Source organism: Ambystoma mexicanum, chromosome 10 (genome assembly GCF_040938575.1).
Source record: "Ambystoma mexicanum isolate Mex_15411 chromosome 10, UKY_AmexF1_1, whole genome shotgun sequence".
Classification (NCBI taxonomy): domain Eukaryota; kingdom Metazoa; phylum Chordata; class Amphibia; order Caudata; family Ambystomatidae; genus Ambystoma; species Ambystoma mexicanum.
In genome coordinates this window covers 69,739,592-69,763,908 of record NC_090932.1, presented here as the reverse complement: position 1 = coordinate 69,763,908, position 24,317 = coordinate 69,739,592, and the positions used below count along the sequence as shown (strand labels likewise).

The following is a 24,317-nucleotide window of genomic DNA, read 5'->3' as shown; positions in this document are numbered from 1 at the left end:
ATTGTTAACAGCAGACAATTATTCAGCTACAGCATTTCAATATTATACTCGTGTCGGCTCTGTGAGCTGCCCCAGCTATGAAAGGACTGACTTGTATTGATGTTTGGTCTGCCTTTCTTCTCTGTGCCATGTGGAATAATGGAGAGGATGCTGCCTCTTTTGATTCCTCAGAGAAAGGCCAACATCTTCCTCCAGGGCACAGAAACCTCTCCCCCAGATGTCTCATGGAAACTGGTGCCTCAAAGGCAGCACTGATATAACAAGTCACTCTAACCTCAGTGTGGTGTGCTGACCAGAAGTGTCAATATGAAGTCAGCAGGCAGGGACATGGTGGAATTGGTGTAGCCAGGAGGGAAGGGTGGACTGAGAAAGGGGTCCCACCGTCTGTGTATGTTGGGGCTCTCAACCTCTTCCTGCCCCACCCATTTCCTACAGGCAAGGCCCTCTGGGTGTTATGTCATAATGCAGAGAAATCTTTCTCCAACAGCCTGAATTGTACCCTTTTCAGCAGGCTTACCTTTTGAACTATCCCCTGTGACCTTTTGCCTTCATCAGGAGAGTAAACCCTATCCTCCTTTTATTCATCTTTGAACTCTTGAATTCACTGGACCGTTGTTGGGGAAATGTAGTCCAGAAGTCCTCCACCAGTGTTGTGAAGACAGAAGGCATCCAGGCAAGGGGAGACCTCTGCTCCCTAACAATCCCCAGGAAGCATTGGAGGTGAACTACTGTGCACCAGGCCTGCCTCTCTGCTGGCTACACTGGAAATAGGCTCCTGTTCACTGGAGTTGAAGAATTGCCGGCCAAGGTCCCTGGAGTGGACGTGCAGAACAGGAAGAACTTAACTTGTCTTTGAGTCCCTGCATTGGGTCTCTAGCAAACTAGAGGCCAGATTCAGCAGGAATCTTGTTTTTGCTGCCTCAACATCTTCGAGCCGGCATAGGACACGTGGTTCTGATTTTGGCGCAATCTGCAACCTTCAAACTGCTTGCTGCACTTTGAACCATCCATACACTGGCTAAGCCCATTTCCATATAGTCTCGCACAATCCGATTACAGGCTGAACATAGTGGGAGCAACTGACTTGAGCACCAGCTTGACTTTTTGAAGTCATCAAATTCAGACATCTCAAACAATGACTCGACCCATCAGAACCATCTTTCTGCCGACTCAATCTCTACCCTTAACCGTTGGAGGTCATTTTTTAAAATCTGACTTGATCCATTGGCAGTAGGAATTGTACGATCGGACCGAAACAAAAGGTCAGACCATACAAAAAGTAAACAAAAATGCTACCACCAAAGGTTCGAACACCAAAAGTTTGAACCTTTGGTGGTAGCATTGTAGGTAAGTATAAAAGAAAAGACTGCAGGGGTGTCCCCCGCAACAGCCTGCTCACTATTCTCTGTGGCAAAGTGAGCGGGGGCTGCGGGGGACACCCCTGCAGCTCCTGAAAAAAAAATTAAAGGACCCTGCGGGGCCGGTTCCCGATCACGGGCAGTGAAAGGGAGCTGGCGCCGCAGGGACTTGGCGTGTAAAAAAGGTAAGTAGGGTTTGTTTATGTTGGGGGTGTGGGTGAGGGAGTGTTGTGGGTGGGGGTGTCGGTATGTAGGGGTCTTGAATGCATGTTTGCATGGGAAATGTGCAAACCTTTTCCGTTGTAGACTTTTCTGCGACGGAAAAATCACGCAGTCCTTGGGAGCCTCGTATCCTCATACAGACATTATGCCGACTGCCAGTGGAATCTCACCGACTTGAATGTCTGAACGCCGGCTTAACCACAACTAAAGCACCAAGAAATCCAGATTCCAGATCAATGCTTTTAGACTCCCAAACACGAGAATCCAGGTACTGTGAAGAGGCCATGTCCTCAAATCCACTTTTTTTGGGACCATAGTGACTTTTAAGCCACATTCCCCATTTTTTGTTTCATGATCATATCTTTGAACATTGTAAATCTAAGATGGGAGCAAACTACGACGATCAAATAATAATGCAGTCCTAGTGGAGTCACTTCAAAATAAAAGGACCTATACTAAAAAACCTATTTCCAATCCTTACCTCGAAGTTACTAATAGTGTGGGGTGGTGATCATGAAAAAGGACGTGTTCACAAAATGATGAGTCGGGAGGTTCAGGCCTTTGGCCTCCTTTCTCCATGTTTTGAGCACTGGACAAGGTGGTTCACTCGAGAATAGCACACTCTTGGGCTTCGTCATGAGGACACAGTTACATTACAAGCATCAGGGCCTTCTATGCCCAAGTCTCTTACGCTCTCAAAAAGTCTCTGGCTTCAGAGGCCCTGATGTATCAAACAAACAATGTTCCTTTCGAAGTATTCATGTAGGGCGATTCACTCTTCACCCTGGATCCCCCTGAGCCAGTTTCAGATCCCTTTTCACAATTTGTCTCCCTCTGCCGGGCTCGGACCAATTACAGTTTGTATTAGCTATCAAAGACTTTCGAATGTGCACAGGGTTTGGCTTGACCCATTGCAGGACCACTTCGATGTTACAGTTCACAATTTTACACTCTCAGTTGGATACCTAACAATCCTTCGAATGAGAACCCACATGGTGCCGGACCACTCTGTATATTGTATCTTGGGATTGTCTCACAACGTTCAATCACAAAGTTCAATTACTTTAGTTCCAGTTATACTTGCGTCACTCATTGCCAACGCCTCACGCACGATCCTCTTTATACAATGTTGCTGCTTGCATCCTTGGTTCTAACACAGACTGGTCTGCTATCGGTCTCTCCAACTCACCAGCTGTGCTGACTTTACCGCAGCTGCTTTGTTGTGGGGGCCAAGGACAGTATGACAGCAGCAATCGCTCCTCCCTGGGTACCTTCGACACATAATGCACCTTTCTTCAGCTTTAATTCCCGGTCTTCTGTCTCTTATTCTCGAGGGTTCATGAAAGTGATGGTTTTCCTCCAAAAAGGCCAAGGGCAACTTCTTCCTTGCAACTCTTTCTGGTCTTGCTGTCTATCTCCTCGTATTAAACTGCTATCTCGGAACTGCTGCTTCCTCATATGTTTTGTCTTGCTCAGTGTTCTTTCGTACTCCGCCGTTAATCTGTGTGGGAAAGTGTGATGGAAGTCAGGTGTATGTAATTATCAGTAATTGCCTGACCCTTGTGTTCGGACATGTCGGGTATACGGCTCCGGTGTTAGTCCGTTTTATCTCACAGTAAGCTGTCCGTGAAACAGTGTTCATGTAGGGAAAAGGGTGCAGGGGGAGGTTTGAGCTCCTAGGTATCCTACCTGGTAGTATGGGAAAAAAGTGTTATTGGGAAGTGAATACCGCGTCTCACCCTCCGGTGTCCCACTTTCACTCCCTGAGGACCACTCATCTAGGTGATCTTCCTGCACTGGTCCAACCCCAGGAACTGGATCCAAAAGCGATGGCCGTGCCCTGGCCACCTGGATGACAGATCCCCGGGGACTAGCGAGTGAGACACCTTCAGATTTCTCACAACATTGACATTCTTGCCCAATCCGATTACCTGAACATCCCTGCTCATCGACTCGGAGTGCCCCTTGACAAGTGTGCATTCTCTGCTTATTTACAGGAGTGCTTTCCTAGTGCTTTCTAATTGATCGTTTGGATTAAAGTATTTGTTATCCTTGGTTGGACATTTTGTTTATTTTAGAACCATTGTACTTAATTTGTTTGGGATCTATTGTTTATTACATTTTTTTATAACACGCTTAATACCAAAGCGCAGATCCGGGATTCAAACCTCTGTTGCTCTGCGTGGTCTTGCTTCCAAGATGAGCATTTTGTCCCTGTGCTCACACACCTCCTGAAGATCAGGCAGGCTATACCATGAGTCGAAGGACTTATGCCCTTCAGGCTGCACCTGGTTGGCCTTTCTGATTGGGATCACCCCTGCTTTTGAAATGGTATGGGACTGATTTAGCTGGCTTTAGCGACTATTCATCCCTGCACTCCTCAGCAGTAGTAATTTCTTTCACAACGCTAAAGCCTCCCTCCCTGTCCCGATCAATCTTCACTCACTGCGCCTCCTATGGCTCTTATCCCCCTCTACACCCATCTCCAATCTCCATCCTGCCCATGGCTTCTCTCCAGTCTACCCGCCCCAACCCCTACTTCCTCCTCTGGCCTCTGCTCACTGCCTGGGTCACTTCTCCCTCCAATCTCTAGGGCCAATAATAGGTGTTTTGCTTTGTGACACTTTTGGGGCGTATTTGCCTCTTGTAAGTAAGGCCACTGTGTCTCCTATTTGGAGTCTCCTGCAGGTGGAACACAAAACATCCCCATATCACCTTGTTCCAGTACTGGCTCTGCTTACAGGGGGTCACCTCCTTGGCCCGCCCAGCGTGCCTCCTCTCTACCTACAGGTTTCTGACCTGTAGATTCACCACTCTCCTCCTCTTCTGGTGCCTCCTCTCTGTCCCCCTCCACCGGATTGGTCTTTGCCGCTGTGGTCTCTTCTCCACCCACCTTCCCTGGTAGTAGGTGCTCTGCTCCTGAGTCGCTCTTCCCTGTGCCCCATATTTCTTCTGCGGTCGTTCCTTTTTCCACCTCTGTAATGGCCCTGGGTCTTTGCTACCTCTTAGACCTGTACTTTCTGCCTTCCTTGTCCCGGAGTGTCTTCTCTGTGCTATTTAAAGGTAGGATGTGGCTTGTCGTCTTGTCTGCATACGACAAGCCACATCCTCCCTTTAAATGGCATTATGGGGCATGCCCAGCTGCGCTGCTACTTGCTCCGTCAGGCTTGGCTTTCTGTACCCCCTTCACAGCATTCAGTCCCCCTGCTACACTTTTACTACTCTATGATGTTGCCTGCACACGGACGGGCATGTGCACGTTGTAGGGCGCCAGTGTTCACATCTGGGAATGGGGTGAGATATGTAGCTCAGCTGAAAAAAATGGCAGCACATCTGCAACTAATCCTGCTGACCTTCAATAGCCAAATCAAAGTCCACCAGGCTACACACAGTGGGCCTCGTTATGAGTCCGGCGGTAACCGTGCCGTAAAAACCGGCAGGCTACGGCCGGATCCATATTACCATTCCTCCTCCGTGATTCCCGGAATCACTGGGGCATTGCGACCCCGGTGACCTGGGAATTCCGGAGGTGGAATTCTGCAAGTCCCCATTCCCATGGAGCCCCCCCCCCCCATGGGGGTGGGGACAATGGAAACAATGGTTCCGTCTATGACGGAGCCAGTGTTTCCATTTGCGCCTGCAGGCGGTTGGCGTAAATCCTGCCAGGTCAGACCTGGCGTGAGAGACACCTCCCGCCTGCAGGACTCTTAATCAGCCGGTCTGGAAACAACGGTGGCGGCGGTTTTACCGCCACCGTTCTTTCCGGACCGGCAGGGTCATAATGAGGCCCAGTGTCTCAAAATGTTAGCACCAGCCAGGATCTGCTTTTTAACCCACGGAGGGTAATACCGGGGTGCAAAGTTTGCGCTCTGCAGGCTACTGATAGTTGACTCTTGGTGAGTAAAATGGGGTGCTGTGTATATGTATAGAATTGAGGTGGCAAGTGACTTTTCTATGGATGGCCAGTAGCATGCAACTTTGATTTCTGCACCCTGGTTACACAAATGTGATTGGGAACCCTAAAGTTAGGTGAATTAAAGAAAATACAATTTCGATGGACTGGAGTTCCAGCATAGATTCCTTAGGCTGACACGTGTACCAAGTTCCAGGCCTGTGACTATGCCTTTGCTTTGCCTAGCCTATTGCTGATCTCAGTTTTGGGTACAAGATCCGAGAGGGTTCAGCCATGGGGGTAGGGGGGAATAAAAATGTAACGTGCCATGGTTCACGATTGCTTTACTCTGACACATTTCTCCTTCATCCATCCCAGGACCGAGCACTGGACGCTGCTGGGAAACCTGAAGACCACTGTTGAAGGTCTGGTCTCCACCAACAACCCAAACGTCTGGGTGAAGTATGGCGGCTTGGAGCGGCTTTGCCGAGATATGAACAACATCCTCCACCATGGACTTTCACTCAATAAGGTATCGTCTCTCAACTGTTAACAAGAAGGGTGCGTGTTTCTGCCCCCAAGCGATGGGTTAGTCAAGGATTGGTGTTGTAACTATTGCAATCGTGCAGTGAGTTGTGGCGATGATGGGCAGCTGTGAGGCCAGGTCCCTAGTGGTAAGCTCGGTGGCCACCTCCGAGTGTGTTACCTACTTGAAAGGTACTCCTGCAGTTGCCCACAGCCGTATGAGCCGATTCTTCATTCCACAGGTTGGATGCAGGTTTTTGTTGCAGGCACATTAACCCCTTGATCATCCCGCTGGCATTCTAGCTTGTGACATGCAGATTTCACACACAGCAATGCAGAATTTGCAATCGCCAAGAGTCTTTCAGTACGAGGACTGTATCTGAAAGGCCACATGGGCTTCCCATGCATACTTGTGGCCAGTAAAAGATCTTGGTGACCATTCATAAGGTCCCATCCATACACCAAAGAACTAATTTGTGCAGGCCTGTTTTCTATCAATGGGCTCCTCACAGCTGAAACGTGTACATGTACCTGCTTTAAAATCAAAATACTTAATGGCTGCTCTTTTCCTCTTTTATGAAATGTTATACTACTTACTCTCCATTAAAGCTCAGCCACCATCACTTTGGAAAGCTTTGTAACAAGGGGGGTCGAATTGGATTGTGCAAGATGAATTAGAAGTGACTGTGAGAGCTCGGTGTACATGGCACTACATTGTTACTGGTGCAAAATATGCCAGCGTAGAGGTGCAGTTGTACGGCTGTGTGGATGTATCATTACTGGGATAACAGTGTACATGCCGCTACAGGGTTACTGGTGCAAACTATGCCAGGGTAGAGGTGCACTTGTACGGCTGTGTGGATGCTTCATTACTGGGATAGCAGTATGTGGCGCAAGTCAGGATGGAGGAACTGGGTGTAGATTGCTAGCTACTTTGGGTTTTGCTTTCCGCATTTAAAGCTCGCATAGACCTGAAGCAATGTATAAACTAAAGGCTATACTTATGTAAATGTTTTTATCAAGTTCGAGTATGTTTGAAAGAAATACAGCATTGTAAATATGTTAATCATGCTCAACTTAAAATCTCCTAGTCTTTCTTGTGGTGAAAGAAATAAACCAGATCGAAAACATAAATCAACAAACACTGAAACCAGTAGCAGTCCCCTTAAACCAGGCCAGCGAGACGTGGTGCCTTGGCCTCTGTTAGGCAATGAATGTGACAACCGCCCCCCCTAGTCCCCCACCCTCAGTGTCGTATGCTGTGGAACTTGGGATGTCCAGCATGCATGCAGGTGATGCTGCCTTGGTACTGTCTGCACCTGATCGCGTCTGCAAGTGTAGATTGCTTTTGCAAGCCATGGCAGCTGCTCTGGTCAGCGCTTCCTAGGAGCTTCGGCTTGGGAACAGATGCAAAGCAACCAATGAGAGCCAGGATGGTGCTTGGGAAACAGAAAGTGAGACGAGGAGCCAAGTGATTGAGTGTCGGAAGCTGCTCCTACTGGGAAACCTGCCAATTTCAGAGGAATCCAAGACCTGCTTAATTGCAACAGAAATTCCCAGATGGAGAGCACACACAGAACGCAACGTGAGCGGGCGGGAGCAAGAAATGTTGTACAATTTATAAGAATATCATACACAGATAGAGGCTTGCTGAGGATGTCCAATACATGTACAAACCCACATGGATGCTCTAACTTTTGGATCCCTGTTTGATGACAGTTTTTTTTTTTAAGTGCATGACAACATGTTGGTGTTGTGCAACGATGGAAGCAGTGTTACCAAGAGACGCAAACTAGGAATCTAGGTGTTCTCTTGGTGCTCTTTGCCGAGCACTGTCACAAGACCATCCACCTAAGGGCACCTACACTGTTACTTTGCCACACCCCTCTTCTGCTTTCTTTTTTGGGGGGTGCACCCTGTACCCTTGATTTTCTCCCCAAACTCCAAATGTCCCCCTTGGCCACTTCCCTCAGGCTCACGTCCACAACGCCTCCCCTCTGCTCCCCTTACTCTGGACCTGTCTTTACAAGTTCTCTTACCATTTATACAAATTTTGCTCACTGTCCCTTCCTGGCTTCTCCCGAGTTCCCATGAACATCCTCGACTTGCCTCTCAATACAGGTTTGAGGCCTCCCACAATGTGTGCTTGCTCTCTCCTGACGGAAAGTCATTGAGTCTCATAATCCTTACAGGTTTGGATCGTTTTTATTAATGAAAAATCGGAGGGGTTGGTGATCGGATAATCCTTTCACTAAATACCTTTTCACCAAGTCCCTGGCCCCTTGAAGTGACACATAACTGAATCTCTTAAAGGAGGAGTGCAAGGAAGAGCAAACCACCCCATGTATTCCAGCCTTTTCTTTCCAGACATCTTTAAATCCCAAAACGACTGTGGAACGACCCAGTTTAGCAGAGTGCACCCTAGATCTATTGCCTGTGGGCTCCATGACGTCTGTCACGTCTGTCGCTCATCAATAGTCCTGGTGAGATCCCCACCATCTCCTTTTGCATGGCCTTCATCAAGGACCCTGTGAGCATTCGTGGTGTATCTACATTTATTAGAATCAAAGCCCCTCATTCTTGGTTCCACCTTAGTCTCTAAAACTTTGAAAGGCTGCAAACTCCTCACCATACTAGCTGCCCCTCGTGGCCCCTTTAAAAAACCCGGTTTGATAAACATAGGAATATCTAGACCTTACCAGAAACCCATATTCAGCCCGGCAAGGTGATCATCCTGTAGGAGTAACCGTTCCAGCTGTAACCTACTGTGGAACCACTCCACTTTTGATCTTAATGTTTAGGATGTTCACATTCAATGGTTGCAAATCAATGATTCTCCACCCTAGCTTGTGTTATCTCCCCCTCCTATCTCCATCATGTGTCTCTCACAGACATTCAGATTATAATATTCTACCACCCCCACCATCCATAGGTTGTAATATCCCCCACAATACTTGGTATAGGTCTTCTGATTGCCGTAAAACAGTAACTCCTCTTATATTCTCCCCATCCCAGATTACTCAAACCCCCACCTCAACGTTCTCCTCCCTAAACCTCCGAGGCATCATAGAGGCATCTATTGCTGGTGAAACTAAGATATTTATACTCTAATTGAGAAAACATCATCCTTTCCAATTCTCAATACTCCCATCTTCTTCCCCCATAGCAGCCTTTTAACCGCTGCATTGCAAGTCGTTTATCAGCCATATTTGTGGCACTCCCATCAAAGTTTCCTTATGATTCCATCTCAGTTATTTGAAGAAAAAAAACCTCAACATGTGTGCAAAGTTTTATGCCTGATCCAGTTTTCCTTAAGCTTCTTGGTCTCTGATCAGGCTCACATTCACTCCCACCGCTCTGAGCTCAGTCTCTAGGGCGTTCTTCGAATCTTGCACTGCTTGCATTACGTCTGTGCTAGACTGTTCTGGGTGCTAAGTGTTTTCCGTTTGGCCAGTCCATAGTCGCAGTGTTCCCTTGTCTCATACGTCTGTCAACTTCATCGCATGCTGTTATAGTGCACTTGTCCATCTTAATATGAAGGCTTCTCATGGCCCTGTCTTTGCCCATTGTCTCAAACTAATCCTCTACTGCTGACTCATTGACTCCAATTGATCTATCAAGTAATGCAGGAATGGGTCTAGGGTGCAGGGCCTTTAAGTGAGCAATGCATTCTGACTGTGCCTCACCCACTTTGTTTCATCCCTCCTGGCTAGTGCAGTCCACTTTGGCACCCCACTCATGCGGGAGACAAGCAAATCCTCTGCCCTGATTAAGGGGCTTGGTTGCCGCAGACCACAGGTTCACTGCTGTTCCAACTTGTGTATGGGCGCGATATAAACAAAATATCATATCTCTATGGAGCTCAACACGTCCACCTCACTTTCGTTTCGTCTCAGTGAATCGCAGAGCCTGCTCTTGCAACCAAGCTGCCCTTCGGTTTTGTGGACAGCTGCACTTCTGCAAGGGGTTCAGAGAGGCTAGCGCTCCCTCCTCAAGGCCCACCAGGCCCACATACCGCTGATCATTGCAGCCTCCCCAATGGCCACCACCTGCTTCCTCTCCCAGTCCAGCCAGCAGCTCTTTCGTGCCAGGGCAGTAGTGTGATAGAGCTAAACAAGTGAGCTTTGGCATAGCTCCTACAGGTAGGTGTGAAGTTGCCATGTGTGAGGAGGCTTGTGTTGGATAGTGTATGTTGACAGGGCATTTAGAAGTAAGTCAGTTGGTTGAAGAATGAGCAGCATACATGTGGTGGGGCGCAAACCTAGGAGCAAGATCATTTATTGGGGACACTGATGAGTAGAACAGTTGGACGAAGGGGAGTGCGTAGTATTGTGCAATGCACTGGGGTACCACGGAATACTAATACAGTGGGGAATTCTGTGGTCGCCATCTGCGTAGGTGCACTTTAGGAGCAAAGGACACGACGCATAAATGAGGGGGGGGCCCTTAATTTGCAAAATGCAAAGGGGGGTGGTTTCCTAGAGATGAAAATAAGCACAATACAATGGATGTCAGTGGAGGGAGGGGCTGTACCTGAAATTGAGCTGACTACATTAATTTATGAATAGAGGTGCTTGTGTAGAGAACTGATTTAGGGTGGTGGTCCCTATCTGTTTCTAAGGCTGTCTCAGTCCTGATCTGGGTGGGTAGCAGGATATGGTGTGGGTGACCCAAGAAACGGGCATCATCATTTGTCAGCTGCCCTGTCAGTCTGGTCTGTAGGACCTGAATATTTACGGTGTTCCTTGGTCATAGGAATTGCTCACATGTGGTGATGGGTAGTGGTCCTGGTGGGTGGCGGTCGTGGTGGGAGAGGGTTGAGCGGAAAGATTAGGTTTAAAATTGTTGAAGGGCTGAAAATGCAGAATTAAAATACTCCAGAGCCTGGGGCCTTTGCTGCTCGTCGCTTCAGGCTGCAGGACCGTAATGGTTTTAAAGTTGCATTGCCATGTTTGTCATTAACAGAATTCATGAATGTTGGGACAGTTTTATTTGTGGGGGTCTGTTTTTTTAATTTTGTGGTCCGAGCGATTTCTGCTTAAATCTCCCTGCCACTGTAACACTTTTACTGCTGTGCTAGTAGCCCATTTGTCTACCACGATGCGGGCACTTTTTGATCCTCTCTTTATCATAGGGTGTACGTTGCCCTGCAAGTGTGTTTTGGGGTAGGCTGGGGGCAGTTGTGAAGTTTTGGCTGCCCCACTGATGTACCCATGTTTACGGCATTAGTAGGTTTCAGGAGTTAGATGGACTCCTCGTCCTTGGTCATGAGGGGGCCTGAGCCACAAGTGACTGGGGTGGTCCGGCCGCTAACTGATATGCCTCCCAAAGAGTGGATGGAGAGGGGTTCCTGGGCTGATCACGCCCTCCGAGATTTGTGGCAAGCCAGAAGAAGGACTCGGACCAGAGGACATGGTTGCTGAGTAACTTATCAACTTAAAAAAAAGCCGAATGGGAAAACAAGGCACTAAAATACCGAAAATAATATTTTGTTGGATTGGTCAGCCGTGGTGGTGACTAAGGTGTGGGCATCATCTCTTCCTCCGGGTTGGTTGCTTGGTTGGCGGGAGGATTGACGTCAGACATTTGTGCTCCGGATGGGTGAAGGTCAGGTCGCTGTGAAACACGGTGGTCACTATCTAAGCTAAAAAGATACATTCTAAGTATTGCATGCACTAAATAACAGTTGATCAAAAGACTCTCAGTAGTGTATCATGTCGTTATACAAATCACTCAAGGGTTTACACAATCTACACATTTGGGTTACACAGGTCACAGGTTTAAGGGCCTTGACCACTATAATACTGCCATTGAACTATAGGGTTAGTCTTACAAGAATCTCAGGTATGTGGCACTTGTTAGTATTGGGCACCATATATTGCACAGGGGGTCTAATGTTAGTTGGGGGCTCTGTTGGGTGGGCTTCATAGCGAGGTTGGCAGCCTGGCACATGAAAGGGATGCCTTGTAAGGACACAGGGTTAGAATGGCAATAAGTTTCGACTGGCGAGGGTAAGAGGGCAAGGACACTTTTGTGGAGATGGACAAGCTCTGTGCTTGGCTCATGTCGGTTCACATGCAGGACAGTGATCTCACAGGAAAAGGGATGTGTTACATTCATTATTTGTTGCAAGCAGCTCCGGCCTCAGCGTGAGAATGGAGTTGCAGAGTTTTCCAGTTGGTGCGGGGATGAGGGTGGGGGCCATGTGCTCCGAGCTACAGCGGCGGGCAAAGCGGAGAGATGCATTTTGTGCTATCGCAGTGAGGCCTAGTTGCCAAGATGGAGGAGAAAGGGGGTACAGAAAATGGATGCCCTGTGTCCTGCTCGATGGTCCCATCTATGCGAATATAACCAAAAGTTAGTATCGCATAAGGGCAAGGGGCGTACCCACCACTAGAGGCACTTGGTCCAAGTTTTGTACTGAGAAGTGATGGTAGGGAGGGGCCCATTGGCCCCTCGCTCCCACACACACACACCCAAGGTGGCCGTGGCAGCTACAGACGGCGAGGGTGGAGGGCCCCTTTGAGAACCACACAAGAGGGTGTGGGAGTGTGGATCCTACCCTCCTTCCCCTACAGGACACATTTTTCCTTTTGAGGCCCTGAAGGATTCAACACCCAAAAGTCAACGAAGGCTGGTATCAGCACCCTAATCTGACCAGAGGGGCAACCGGATAAGACATAATATCAGGGCAGACACTCCAAGGACTTGGCCCAGTGGCCACAAACCCACAGGGGGGTGTCTTCCCCTCCTTCCCCGGATGCAGTTTTTGCAGTCTCGCCCCGAGCACCCCCACAGACCCAACCAATGCCAGGGGGCAGGAACAGGAGCACCTCTTCCAAGCAAATTCTACCAAACCAGCTTCAAGCAGGCACCCTGCAAGTGTGCTGGTCTAAAGAACCAACATCCAACTCTCCAGCTTCCCTGGATAGGGCAGGGGACAAAGTACGTCCTTACTAATGAAGATTAACCACGCTTCCAGCGCAGGGTAGTCTTGATTCTATTAATGACAAGGAGGTGAGCATTATGCTTTACTTCTTTATCACTGCTCCCACAGCAATTCAACTTTAAAAATGTTTCCTTTCTTTAAAACTTGATCACACATCTTTTGTTCCTCCCTGTTCCTCTGGAGGTCAACACAAAATAGGGGGTAGCATAGTTTTTAAAACTGAAGGGAAATGTCTTCATAAACTACTAGGCCTCATAATCCTCTGGGCGAGTAGTCCTCGTCTGTCCACTTTACCCAATCGGGCTCTGGCAATACCTACAAGAGAGACCCCTTGCAAGCCCAACCTTTTTCTTTGGCAGCTAATACCAATATAAGTGAAAATCAGTCAACTTGAACCAACTGAAGAACTTGCACAATCCATTGTGCTGAAACTTTGCCCATTTGATGACAAGCAGACTTCCTTACCGAACGTAATCCCCCCATGTCTCTTCACTTCCACTCAAGTCGCCTTTTACTCTTCTCCTGGAAGAAAAGGAGACACTATTATAAGGCTGGGTCCTTCGTTAACATACTCATTAATACAGTTGGCAGCATGCTCATAAAACATTAGGGTGGGATATAATGCTTGCCTCCTTGTCTTTAATAGAGTCAAGACTACCCTGCGCTGTAAGCCTGGACAATCTTCATTCTATGTCGAGGCAGGAGGCGAGCATTATGCTTGTTCAAAGCGATCAATCACTCTATGAGCTATCTGCTAAACAGGCTTAAAATAGAAAGTCTTAAATGTTGATTCATTAGACCAGTCCGCTGATTTCATGATTTCTTGTAAAGGTACGCCTGCTGCAAATGCCCTAGATGCCATAGCACGCCTCGCTGCTTGCGCCCTAAACTGGGATAAGCCAATACCTGCCCAGCGCATCACTTCTCCAACCCATCTCGCAATGGTGGCTATCGCAACTGCATGGAAAAGCTTCCTGTGCGCAATTAATTGCTAGGTGACCCCTCTCGGCCTCACTTCCGCTATGGCTATCTCATAGTCTTTAATACATTGCGCCACGAACAGCTGAGCATAATTTGGAAAATATGGGTAAGAAATAATCATAGTCAGATTTAGTTCTATTTGCCACATTAAAGGCTACCCCTTCTGGATAGAAAATCTTTGTCTATCTCCAGTGCTTTCACGTCCGAGACTGCTATAAGGCATAAAAGCATGGCTAGTTTTTCTGACTATTGGGATCGCGATAGGTCCCTATTGTCAGGCCAAAAACAGTTGGAACACTATTCGTATGTCCCAGAGCACTGAATATTTGGGCTCTGGGGTTTACGCAATTTCAACCCTTTCAGAAGACGCAGCACAGCTGGGTGCTCATTTAGCAGCTTCCCTTTGTCATGGCCTGCTGATATCGCTGATCTGTACACACCTATAATTCTGTAGGCGCATCCCTCACCAAACCTCTTGAGCTAAAAAGTTCAGCATATGCACTAAAGGGGCCGAAAAAGAATTAACACTGAAACTTGAGCAGTAGGCGGTCCAGCGCCTCCAAGCAGCACCATAGCTCCTGATGGTGGAAGGCGCCCAGGAGTCCCTAATCCAGTCGGCAGCGAACTGCGAAATGCCTGGCAGCTGCCATCATTGCCTGAAACCCTGCAAGCTACCAGGCGCAGGGTGCCCTCCACTATGAGCGGGTGAAACTGGCCGTTCGGGTCCTGAAGAATGTCCCTTTTGTGAGGAAGCACTCTCGGGAAGCCGTAGAAAGTTCTGTCACTACTGGAAACCATGGCTGGGACTTCCACATCGGAGCTATGAACACTAGCTCTGCCTGCTCTCTTCGCACCTTCGCTAGCACTCTCATCAGCATGATGAACTGAGGGAACATATAGTGCACCGCCCCGTCCACTGTTGCTGTATTGCATCTGTCCCTGCTGCCTCAGTGTCAATCCTCGAACTGAAGAACCAGGGGGTCTGGGCATTGAGCCTGGAAGCAAATAGGTCGATATCCATTGGTCCCCAGACTTGACGCAGACAATGATGCCAAAAGTCCTTCGCTAATTCCGCCAACATCTTGGAAGATGTTCCTCCCAGTATGTTTATATAGCGGACGGCATAGATGTTGTCCATCTTGAGAAGGACACAACATTTGGCTCTGTCTCTGGTAAAAGCTTGTACCGCGAAAGACCCTGCCAGAAGTTCCAACATTTTATGTGGAGACGGAGCACCTCCTCTGACCACTTCCCTCCTGTTTTAGACTTCGGCATGGTGCTCCCCAGCCTGCTCTGCTGGCGTCCGACTCTTATCACCAAGTCTGGGGTGTCTCTGAAGATTGCCCTGCCTTTCCAGGCTTCCATATTCTGCAGCCACCAATGCAGCTCTGTAAGCTTCCTGATCTAGGGTAACAAACTGATGATAGCCTAGTCCCCCTGAGATGTCTGACCTTCAATCTCTGAAGAGCTCTGTAATGCAAAGGCCCCAGAAGAATTGCTTGAATCGAAGCCGCGAGAAGGCCCACTATCCGAGCTAGATTGCGAAGTAAAATAACCTTTTTCGCTATCACTGCTCTCAGTTCCTTCTTTATAGTTCTTATCTTGTGTGCTGGCAATTCCAGCGAGGCCTTCTTGGTATCTATACCGAACTCTGGGAGGGTCAAAGGTCTGACTTTTCTGATTTTGACAAAGCCGAGGGAGGACACTAGGTTGCATACCCATGTGGCCTGATCCTGTAGGTGAGTCGTGCTCCGTCCTAAAGATGAGGATATTGTCTAGCTAAATTATTATCCTTATACCTCTTTCGCGAATGGCTGCTGCTACTGGGTGCATAATCTTGGTGAAGGCCCATGTGGCAGATGCTAGACCAAAGGGGAGGCATGTGAACCTCCAGACTTCCGTGCCCCACCTGAAACGGAGATATTTCCGGTGTTCTGTCGCTATTGGGATAGTCAAATATGCGTCTTTGAGGTCAAATCAGACGAGCCAGTCTCCCCTCCTGAGTAGGTCTCGAAGAAGGTGTATGCCTTCCATCCGGTATACGACCCATTGGTTCAAACCCTTCAGATTCATCACCGGCCTGATTTTCTCCCCTCTGTGGACCAGGAAAATATTGCTGATGAAACATTGATCTTCCTGCAATTCCTGCTCTATTGCCCCTTTGTCTGCTAGACTGCGCAGTTCGCTGAAGAATAGTGCTTGCTTGCTTGCTTGCTTTGCGGCATGAACATCAAAGCTGGTTCCTGCGCTTGGGAGGGGGTACCTATAAATTCTAGACGCATGCCCGATACTGCTTGCAAGACCCATGCAAAAACCAGATCGTCCTGCTCCCCGGCGTACTGTGCTGCCTGTAGGCTCCTCTTCCCCCTCCTTTTCCTGGGGAAACAGGCTCTAGCTGGGAAGAAGTTATCCTGTTGACGGTTTTCCCAGTATTGCACCCTTGGTCCTTGGGGTCTTCTGTGTGTGCTGAAGCGACCGGATGCCGGACCCCTCTGCCGTCCAGTCCCGGCGAAAACCCGGCTGGGAAATATTCTCCTTAATGAGCTATGTGCCTTCTTTAGGGCAGAATATGTACCGACAAATTGGTTTATTTCTTTGGCGAAAGCGTCCCCAAACAATAGGTTTTTTCGTATGAGGACAGATCGCTAAGATTGCTGTCAATTTTTAACAGCACACCTCTCCTCCTCTCAGAAGAGAGTGCGCAATTTGCGTTCCCTAATAAACGGACTGCGCGTTGGGCCCAGTTTGCCAGGGCCCGAGGTTCCACTGGCGTGTTCGTGTCCATGGCTCTTTCGGTCAGATCCATACGTTTTGTGAGCTGGCCTGGGAGGTCTAAGAGTTTATCTTGGCAACCTTGCCACGCTTGGTCCACCCCTTTCCGCACATCCTTGGATGATTTGGTGACAAAGGTCACAATTTTTGGGTCGAGGTCCGGTGTGTCGGTCACTTTGCCTGGCAGCTCCAGTCTGGGGTATTCCGCCCTCATTTTGGACCTTATCTCTTTGCAGAGGCTTTCTTATATGATGTCATATACTGAGCAACCCTGGGTGAAGGCACCCTGTCTGTGGATCTAGGATGCCTTATCGCCTCTGGTTCGAACATGTCGCCTAGACCCTCTTCTTCTGGAGGCTGCTCCGAGACTTCGGTTTTTGAGGGGATTCCTTTTCCTCCCTGCTTTCGCCGTCCAGAGTATATCCGGCATCCTATTCTTCCCCTGTATTGTACACCCCTAGGGCAGCCTGGCACTGTCACCCTCTTTAGAAAGGCTTCCTTCAGCCTGTTGACTGGGTCAACTGGCTCTTGGAGTACCAGGTCTACCCTGTCTGGATGACTCAGTCGCGTCATAGGGTTATTACTCTTCCGAGCTTTCTTACCGCCTTGTTGGTCAACCCCTAACTCGTGGTGTTGTGCTGAGGTTTCATCACCGGGGCTGAGCGCCCTCCTCTTCCTGGACTGCTTATTCTGCATGGCTTCTAACTGGTCTAGCCTCTGTGTCCTTCCGACACAGCCTGTGATAATGAGTGCCCCAGAACTCACTTAAAACTGAGGGAAACATTCTGATCTTCCCCTTTGGGCTCCTGCGCCCATTCCTCTGAGCTCCACTTCTTCAAATCAAGCTCAGTACCTAGCAGCCTCAAGGAGGAAAAAAAAAAAAAAAAAACAACCTAGACCCTAACAACCCAACCAACTACAGGCCAATCACCACCGTTCCCTACATCCTAAAGGTCTTAGACAGAGTGGCCTACCTGCAAATTCAGAAGCACCTGGAAGAGAACAACCTCCTGGGCCTTAGACAATCAGGCTTCAGACCTAGGCACGGAACAGAGACAGCCCTCCTGGACCTAAAAGTCCAGATGGACGAGGCAAAGGATAAAGCCAATTTAGCCATTCTCTTACTGCTAGATCTTTCAGCACCCTTTGACCTTGTCGACCATCAGATCCTCACGGAACATCTAACCGCATCAGCGGCTTTCTCTAACGAGGCAACTGCCTGGATCCAGTCCTTCCTAGCCAACCAAACCACCTGGGTCTTCTCCCTGGGGGCCTCAGCCCACCCCATCCCCATCCCCATCCTCTGTGGCGTTCCTCAAGGTTTGTGCGTCTGGCTGACCTTATACAAAATCTTCACCAAGCTATTGTTCGACTGCCTTGATAACCTGGGCGTCACATACACAAACTATGCTGATGACACCCAGGTTCTCATCACCCTATCGGGGTGCTATGAAGAGGATTCCACAAGGATCAACAATCTTTACCTGGAGATCCAAGCCTGGATGGCAGAGCACAGTTTATGCCTCAACAATGAGAAAACTAAGCTCCTTCTTGTCGGCTCCCAGCCACGGCTAAACAATCTGGACCCCCGTTACGCTTCTATCAACATAGACGGTAACCTAATCACTGTGGCCAAAGAAATTAAAACTCTTGGTCTATCTAGACTCCACTCTCTCGCTCAAAAGACAGGTGAACGCCACAGCTTATACAAACAAGCTCATCAACACCTGCAAACACTTCCTTTCTCCAGCCAGTTGCATTACCCTAGCCAGAGCGTTAGTGCTCTCAAAAATTGACTACTGTAATACTCTTTCTCAGCACCTCAGAACGCAATCTGAACAAACTGCAGGTGCTACAGAACAATGCCCTCAGAGCCGCCCTGAGTATCCCGCGACACGCACACATCTCCAGCATCAGACAAGATGCTGAATGGCTCCCAGTGCGAGACAGAATCACTCTCAGAACCCTTGTTATCGTCCACAAATGCCTCTCCAATGACGCCCCCAAATACTTGGCAGACAAGTTCTCTAAACACACCTCAACCAGAACGCCATACTCGCACTGCCTATCCCTCCCCCAAATTCTCCCTAAAAAAAAAAAAAGCAGGCGGCTCCAGCTTCCCGGGCCTAGCCGCCAAAGTATGGAAGGCTATACCACTGAACCTTAGAGCAGAACCCTCCTTTTGGACTCTTACAGCCAAAATAAAATCATGGCTCACCAACAAGAATTCCACCGCCATCTGACTTTCTTCTTAAATATACTTTTCTCCTGTCAACCATCATGTAACCCGGTCAACCACACTTATTGTTATTTTACTGTATGTCTATACTATGCTGTAACCTCCTCTAAGTCTCTGGTGCCCAGTTACCCCAGAGTTCGGCGCGCGGTATAAATAAAAAAACTAAACTAAACTTGACCCTCTAGGCTGTCCATAATGTGCCATGATCCAAAAGTGTTATGGAACCTCAGCTTTGATTTGGCCACGAGGTGTGGGGAGACGGCTCACAGAGCTTATTCAGTATAAGGAGGCGAGGCCGGCTACCTTGCGTGGGCACGTTTGCCCGCGGCTCCAGCCCAGGTCTCCTGAGGTATATGTAGCTAAACCAAAACAAACGCTGCGGAAAAGAACGGGTCGCAGCTCGAACAAATGATGCGCACAACCGTTCCCGATCGGTCCGCTCACACGGCGTAGACTTCTGTGAATGCTACTGAGGTAAAGTAAACCTGCAACGTATCTTTAAATAAACATTAATGCACTGAAGCCTCTATAAATATAAATGCGGCTGCATTGGAGTTAAAATGATACAAACGCGGGTGCGTTCTCGCACTATAATATTTGTATCCCTCGAATAGGTAGCAAATATGACATTATCATGCCATCGTAATGTTACAGAAGAGGTACTAATCTTGTGGAGCAGCAACAAAGAAAGAGGAGTTGGGCTCGCAAGGGGTCTCTCTTGTAGGTATTGCCAGAGCCAGATTGGGCAAATTGGACAGACCAGGACTACTCGCCAGAGGATTATGGGGACTAGTAGTTTATGAAGTCATTTTCCTTCAGTTTTAAAACTATGCTACCCCCCTTTTTATGTAGACCTCCAGAGGACCTGGGAGGAACAAAAGATGTGTTATCAAGTTTTAAAGAAAGGAAACATTTTTAAAGTTGAATTGCTGTGGGAGCAGTAATAAAGAAGTAAAGTATAATGCTCGCCTCCTGTCGCGACATAGAATCAACGACTGTCGCATTGAAGTAGCTAAAGTCAAAACCTTAGGCTTTCACCTTAATTCCACCTTAGACTCAGATTCTTACGTCCGACTGCAAAAAACTGCACCTACTATCTGCGTCTGCTTAAGAACCTACACCCTTTTCTTTCTGAATCAAACTGCTCTACTGTTGCTCGTGCTACCATTCTCTCTAGGCTGGATTATGGTAATGCTTTTTTAGTAGGGGCACAAAAGAAAGACACTCGGATACTACAAGCCATACGAAACAGCGCAGTGAGGATCTTCAAAGGAAAATCCAGACAAGATCATATCTCGCATAGCAGGCAAGACCTCCACTGGCTACCTATTGCTGCAAGATTGAAATGTAAGGCGGCAGTAACTCTCTATATGGCAGTGCTCCTCGCTATATTAAGAACCTTGTGACCATGTACAAACTTACCAGAGCATTTAGGTCCTCCACACTAGCTATGGCTAGGATATACCCCCATGTAAACTGGCAAACAGCATGGGAAGATCTTTCCCCGTTGGAAGGCCTTTTCCCCACTATTCAGGACTCTCAAACTTAGGTGTGCTTTCTCCTGTTTTAAATTGCATTGTGAACTTAGTGCCGTTCTTTGGTTTGCCTCCTAGCCAAGCACTCATCCAGCGAACCTTTCTACCACTATCTAAGCGCCTGTAGTCTTGTCAAATTGTCTCGTCTGCTTGCACCCTGCCCTGTGCCCTTCCCTAGTGTTCTCCCCTTCCCCTTCCCACTCCCTTCCTCTTCTCTCCGCTCCTTGCCTACTCTATTCTGCTTTGTCTCTCCTATCTTTTCTAACTGCTTCTCTATTGACTATTGTGCTCTCCTCACTAAATCTGGTAGGAAGAAGTTTAAAAAGGACATCCTGGTCTCCAACCCAGGCCTGCCTATCGCTGACACCTATACTAGTGCCTCCTCCAGGCAAACTTTCACCGACATCCTGTGTCGTTCCCTCGCCAGACCTATGGACTCTACATATGGTCTCTGTGCTCTCTCCTTTCTCTTCTTCTCCCAGTAATGGTAGCACAATGTGGGAGGCCCTCCTGGCCGCCTTCCACTCCTCTGAGGTCATCATTAAGGTTTACTCGAATTGTACTGTCTTGGTCCAAGGCCCTCAAGCCAACCTTCTCCTCTCCGATAGACGCTTCCCGCGCCTCATAAATTTCCTTTCTTCTCCTGCTGTCCCCTCTCTCCCCTCCACGGCTTCCTCACCTCTCCCTGCTGTCTCCTTGGCTACCTTGCCCTCTCCTCCTTCCTCTTCTCCCCCCCCCTCCCTGGGCTGTTTCTACAGCTTCGCAGGCCATACCTCTGATTTGTACCCCTCCCCGGAAATGTCTTTCAAGGACGCCAACCTTCTCCATATTGCCACTCTTAACTCTCGCTCAGCTGTCCAACACTCCTTTGACATCTGCAGCCTCCTGGAGGAACTTGACCTCGATGTCCTCGGTCTCACCGAGACATGGTTCACGGCCAGCTATGTCACAAGCTTTGACACTCGCCTCCCTGATGGCTACAAGATCCTCTCTGCGCCCAGGTCCAACCGTTCTGGAGGGGAGGTAGCCCTGATCTTCCCTGAGTGGATTCTTGCATCTGGCATTCCTACGAAGGCCTACTCTTCTTTCGAATGCCTCGTCTGCGGGCTCTCTCTCTCTCTCCTGGCCATTCCCTTACTGTGGCTACCATCCATCGGCCACCTGGTCAGATTTCATCCTTCCTCTGAGTGTGCTGACCTTTCGTCTTAATTCCTGGTCTCAACCACTCAACTCCTCCTACTTGGAGACTTCAACATCCACCTGGATGCTTCCTATCCTTCCACTGGACTCTTTTGTGACCTTTGCGGCACTCTCACTCTCTTCTCCCCTCTGGACCGACTCACTCTGAAGGGTACACTCTGGATGTTCTGATCTCTTCAGAACTTCCGCTTTCAATCAATTTCTCCTTTCCTCCCAGCTCACCCTCTCTACCCCTCAGGCCAAGCAAACTCCAGCACTGCCACCTACTTTCTCAGTTATCCGACCCATGTAGCGTGTGTCAGTAGAGGGGTTTTGCCGCCACTTTCTCACCCCCTCCCCCTTTGGCTGACTCGCACCCCGACAAAGCCCTTTCCATGCTCGACTCTGCTATATCTGATACTCTCGATGTTCTTGCCCCCGTCATGACGATCTGCTTGAAGCCCAAAGTCAAGTGCAACTCTTGGTACGACTCAGACCTCGTCACCCTTAAACGCAAGTGCAGGGTGGCTGAGAGGAAATGGCGTGCTTCCGGTACATCCTCTGACAAACTGGCCTGCACCAAAGGCAATACCTGCTCTCTGTCTGCACCAAGAAGAGAGCCTTCATCCAAGCCTGTGTCTCGGCGGCATCTAACAACTCGGCCAAACTCTTTAAAATCTGCAAGGAGCTGGCCAATCCTGCTGCAGTCTCTACCTCTCCTGTCCCCTCCATGGCTCTCTGCACGCCCTGGCTTCTCATTTCATCTCTAAAACTCAGGACATCCTGTCCTCTCTCTCCTCCTCTCCGCCTCCTCCCTCTACTCCCTGCTCTTCCTCTGGCCCTTCTTCGGCCACAGCTCCTCCCTCCTTCTCTGCCTTTCCCCTGTTCTCCTCAGACAAGTCCGATCTATGCAAGTCTTGTCAAAACAGGCTCAAGCCTGTTCCTCCAAAACCATCAAGGACCACATTGACACCTTGGCTCCTGTCCTGGATGATTTCTGCAACCACTCCTTCACCACTGGAGTCTTCTCCTCCCCCCTGAAGCACTCCCTTGTTCACCCTCTTCTTAAGGAACCCTCAACTGACCCTTCCTGCCCAGCTAACTATCGTCCAATCTCCATTACTCCTTTCTTGGGCAAACTCCTGGAAAAGCTGGCCATCTCCCATCTTAATCTTCACTCTGAATCTGTTAGTTGTCTCCATGACCATCTGTCTGGCTTCAGAGCTGCCAGACGCACCGACACTGCTCCCCTGAACATCCATGAACACCTGCTCTCCAACCTCGATTCCAACACCCCTTCTGTCCTTGTCTGTCTTGATCTTTCTTCCTCCTTTGACACTGTCAACCATGCCATCCTGCTAAACCTTCTCTGTGATAACCTGGGTATCACTGATCAGGCCCAGGCTTGGTTGACCTCCTTCCTCACCAATCGACCGTCGCAGGTCCAACTTGGGGCTTTCCTCTCCTCTATCTCTACATGTGGTGTTCCCCAGTGGTCTAACCTCTCTCCCTGGCTGTTCAACCAATACCTGGCACTTCTTGCCCAACGCATTGCCGCTCTCTGGCCCTATTTTCAGTGCTATGCGGAAGACACTCTGGTCATTTTCAGGCTCCTTTCATCCACCTCTAATCCTTCTCTCATCTCTGACTGTCTGTCCACCATCCAGGAGTGGTGTGCCGTCAATTATCTCTGCCGTAATGCCAGTAAAATTGAGATTCTCCTCATTGGCACACCTGCTCCCTCCTTTCCTGTGGCTCTCTGGCCGGCCTCTCTTGGCCCTTTTCCTGCTCCCACCTGTGAGGCTAAAAACCTCATGATCATCTTCGACTCCACCCTTTGCATCTCTCTTCACATCTCTGTCTCTAAGAAGTCACACTACCAGCTGCACCTCCTCAGAGGTATTCTTCCTTTCCTCTCCTTCCCCCAGAAGCTCACTGTCTCCAGAGTTCTGGTTCTCTCTAGGCTGGACTACTGCAACAGCCTTTTTCTAAATCTGCCTGCCTCTACTCTCCGCCCTCTGCAACTCATCTAAAACAGGACTGCAAGACTTGTCCTTAGCCTCAAGGCCAGGGATCGTATCGCTCCAGGACTGAAATCTCTGCACTGGCTCCCTGTGGCGGCGAGGATTAAGTTCAAAACCCTCTGCATTGTCCACAAGGCCTTTTGGGGCCTGGCACCTCAATACCTTCAACTCTCTCTTCCTAAATATCTTCCTTCTCGAGCTCTTCGCTCATCCGCCTCCAACTCCCTCAGGGTCAGTCGCTTCTCTAAGCATCGAATTGGTGGTACATCCCTTTCCTCGGCTAGGGCCTCCATCTGGAACAGCCCCCCTGTCTCTCTGAAACTTGAGGAGGACCATCTCAGGTTCCGCAAGCACCTCAAGACCTTCCTCTTTGCTTCTGCTTTCTCTGCTTCTCTCCCCTGCTTATCTGGCTGAATCTGAAACTGCACTGGTTACCCGGCTACCCTCTGATCTCGGGCCCAGGTCGCCTCCCCACCAGTTGCACACCCACACTGTCTCCCTGGCAACCCTTGCACTCAGACTGTTTCTGTATCCCTACAGCTCCTACTAGCACTCGACACCTTGTGTCTGCACTTACCCTTGCACTTGCCACCAGCTGGCCGCACTTTTATTTGTCTTTATTTATTGTCTTTATTTTACTA

The 24,317-nt window shown here is 49.0% G+C and overlaps 1 protein-coding gene across 4 annotated transcripts in view; it reads left to right on the top strand.

The window, feature by feature from the left end:
- Positions 1-24,317, top strand: part of RUBCN (rubicon autophagy regulator) — a 438,544-nt gene that overhangs the window by 120,164 nt on the left and 294,063 nt on the right. For all 4 annotated transcript variants that reach the window (XM_069617528.1, XM_069617527.1, XM_069617526.1 and 1 more), the window contains exon 2: positions 5,851-6,004. In XM_069617528.1, coding sequence (XP_069473629.1) covers positions 5,851-6,004 — 154 coding nt within the window. The remainder of the gene's footprint in view (positions 1-5,850; positions 6,005-24,317) is intronic.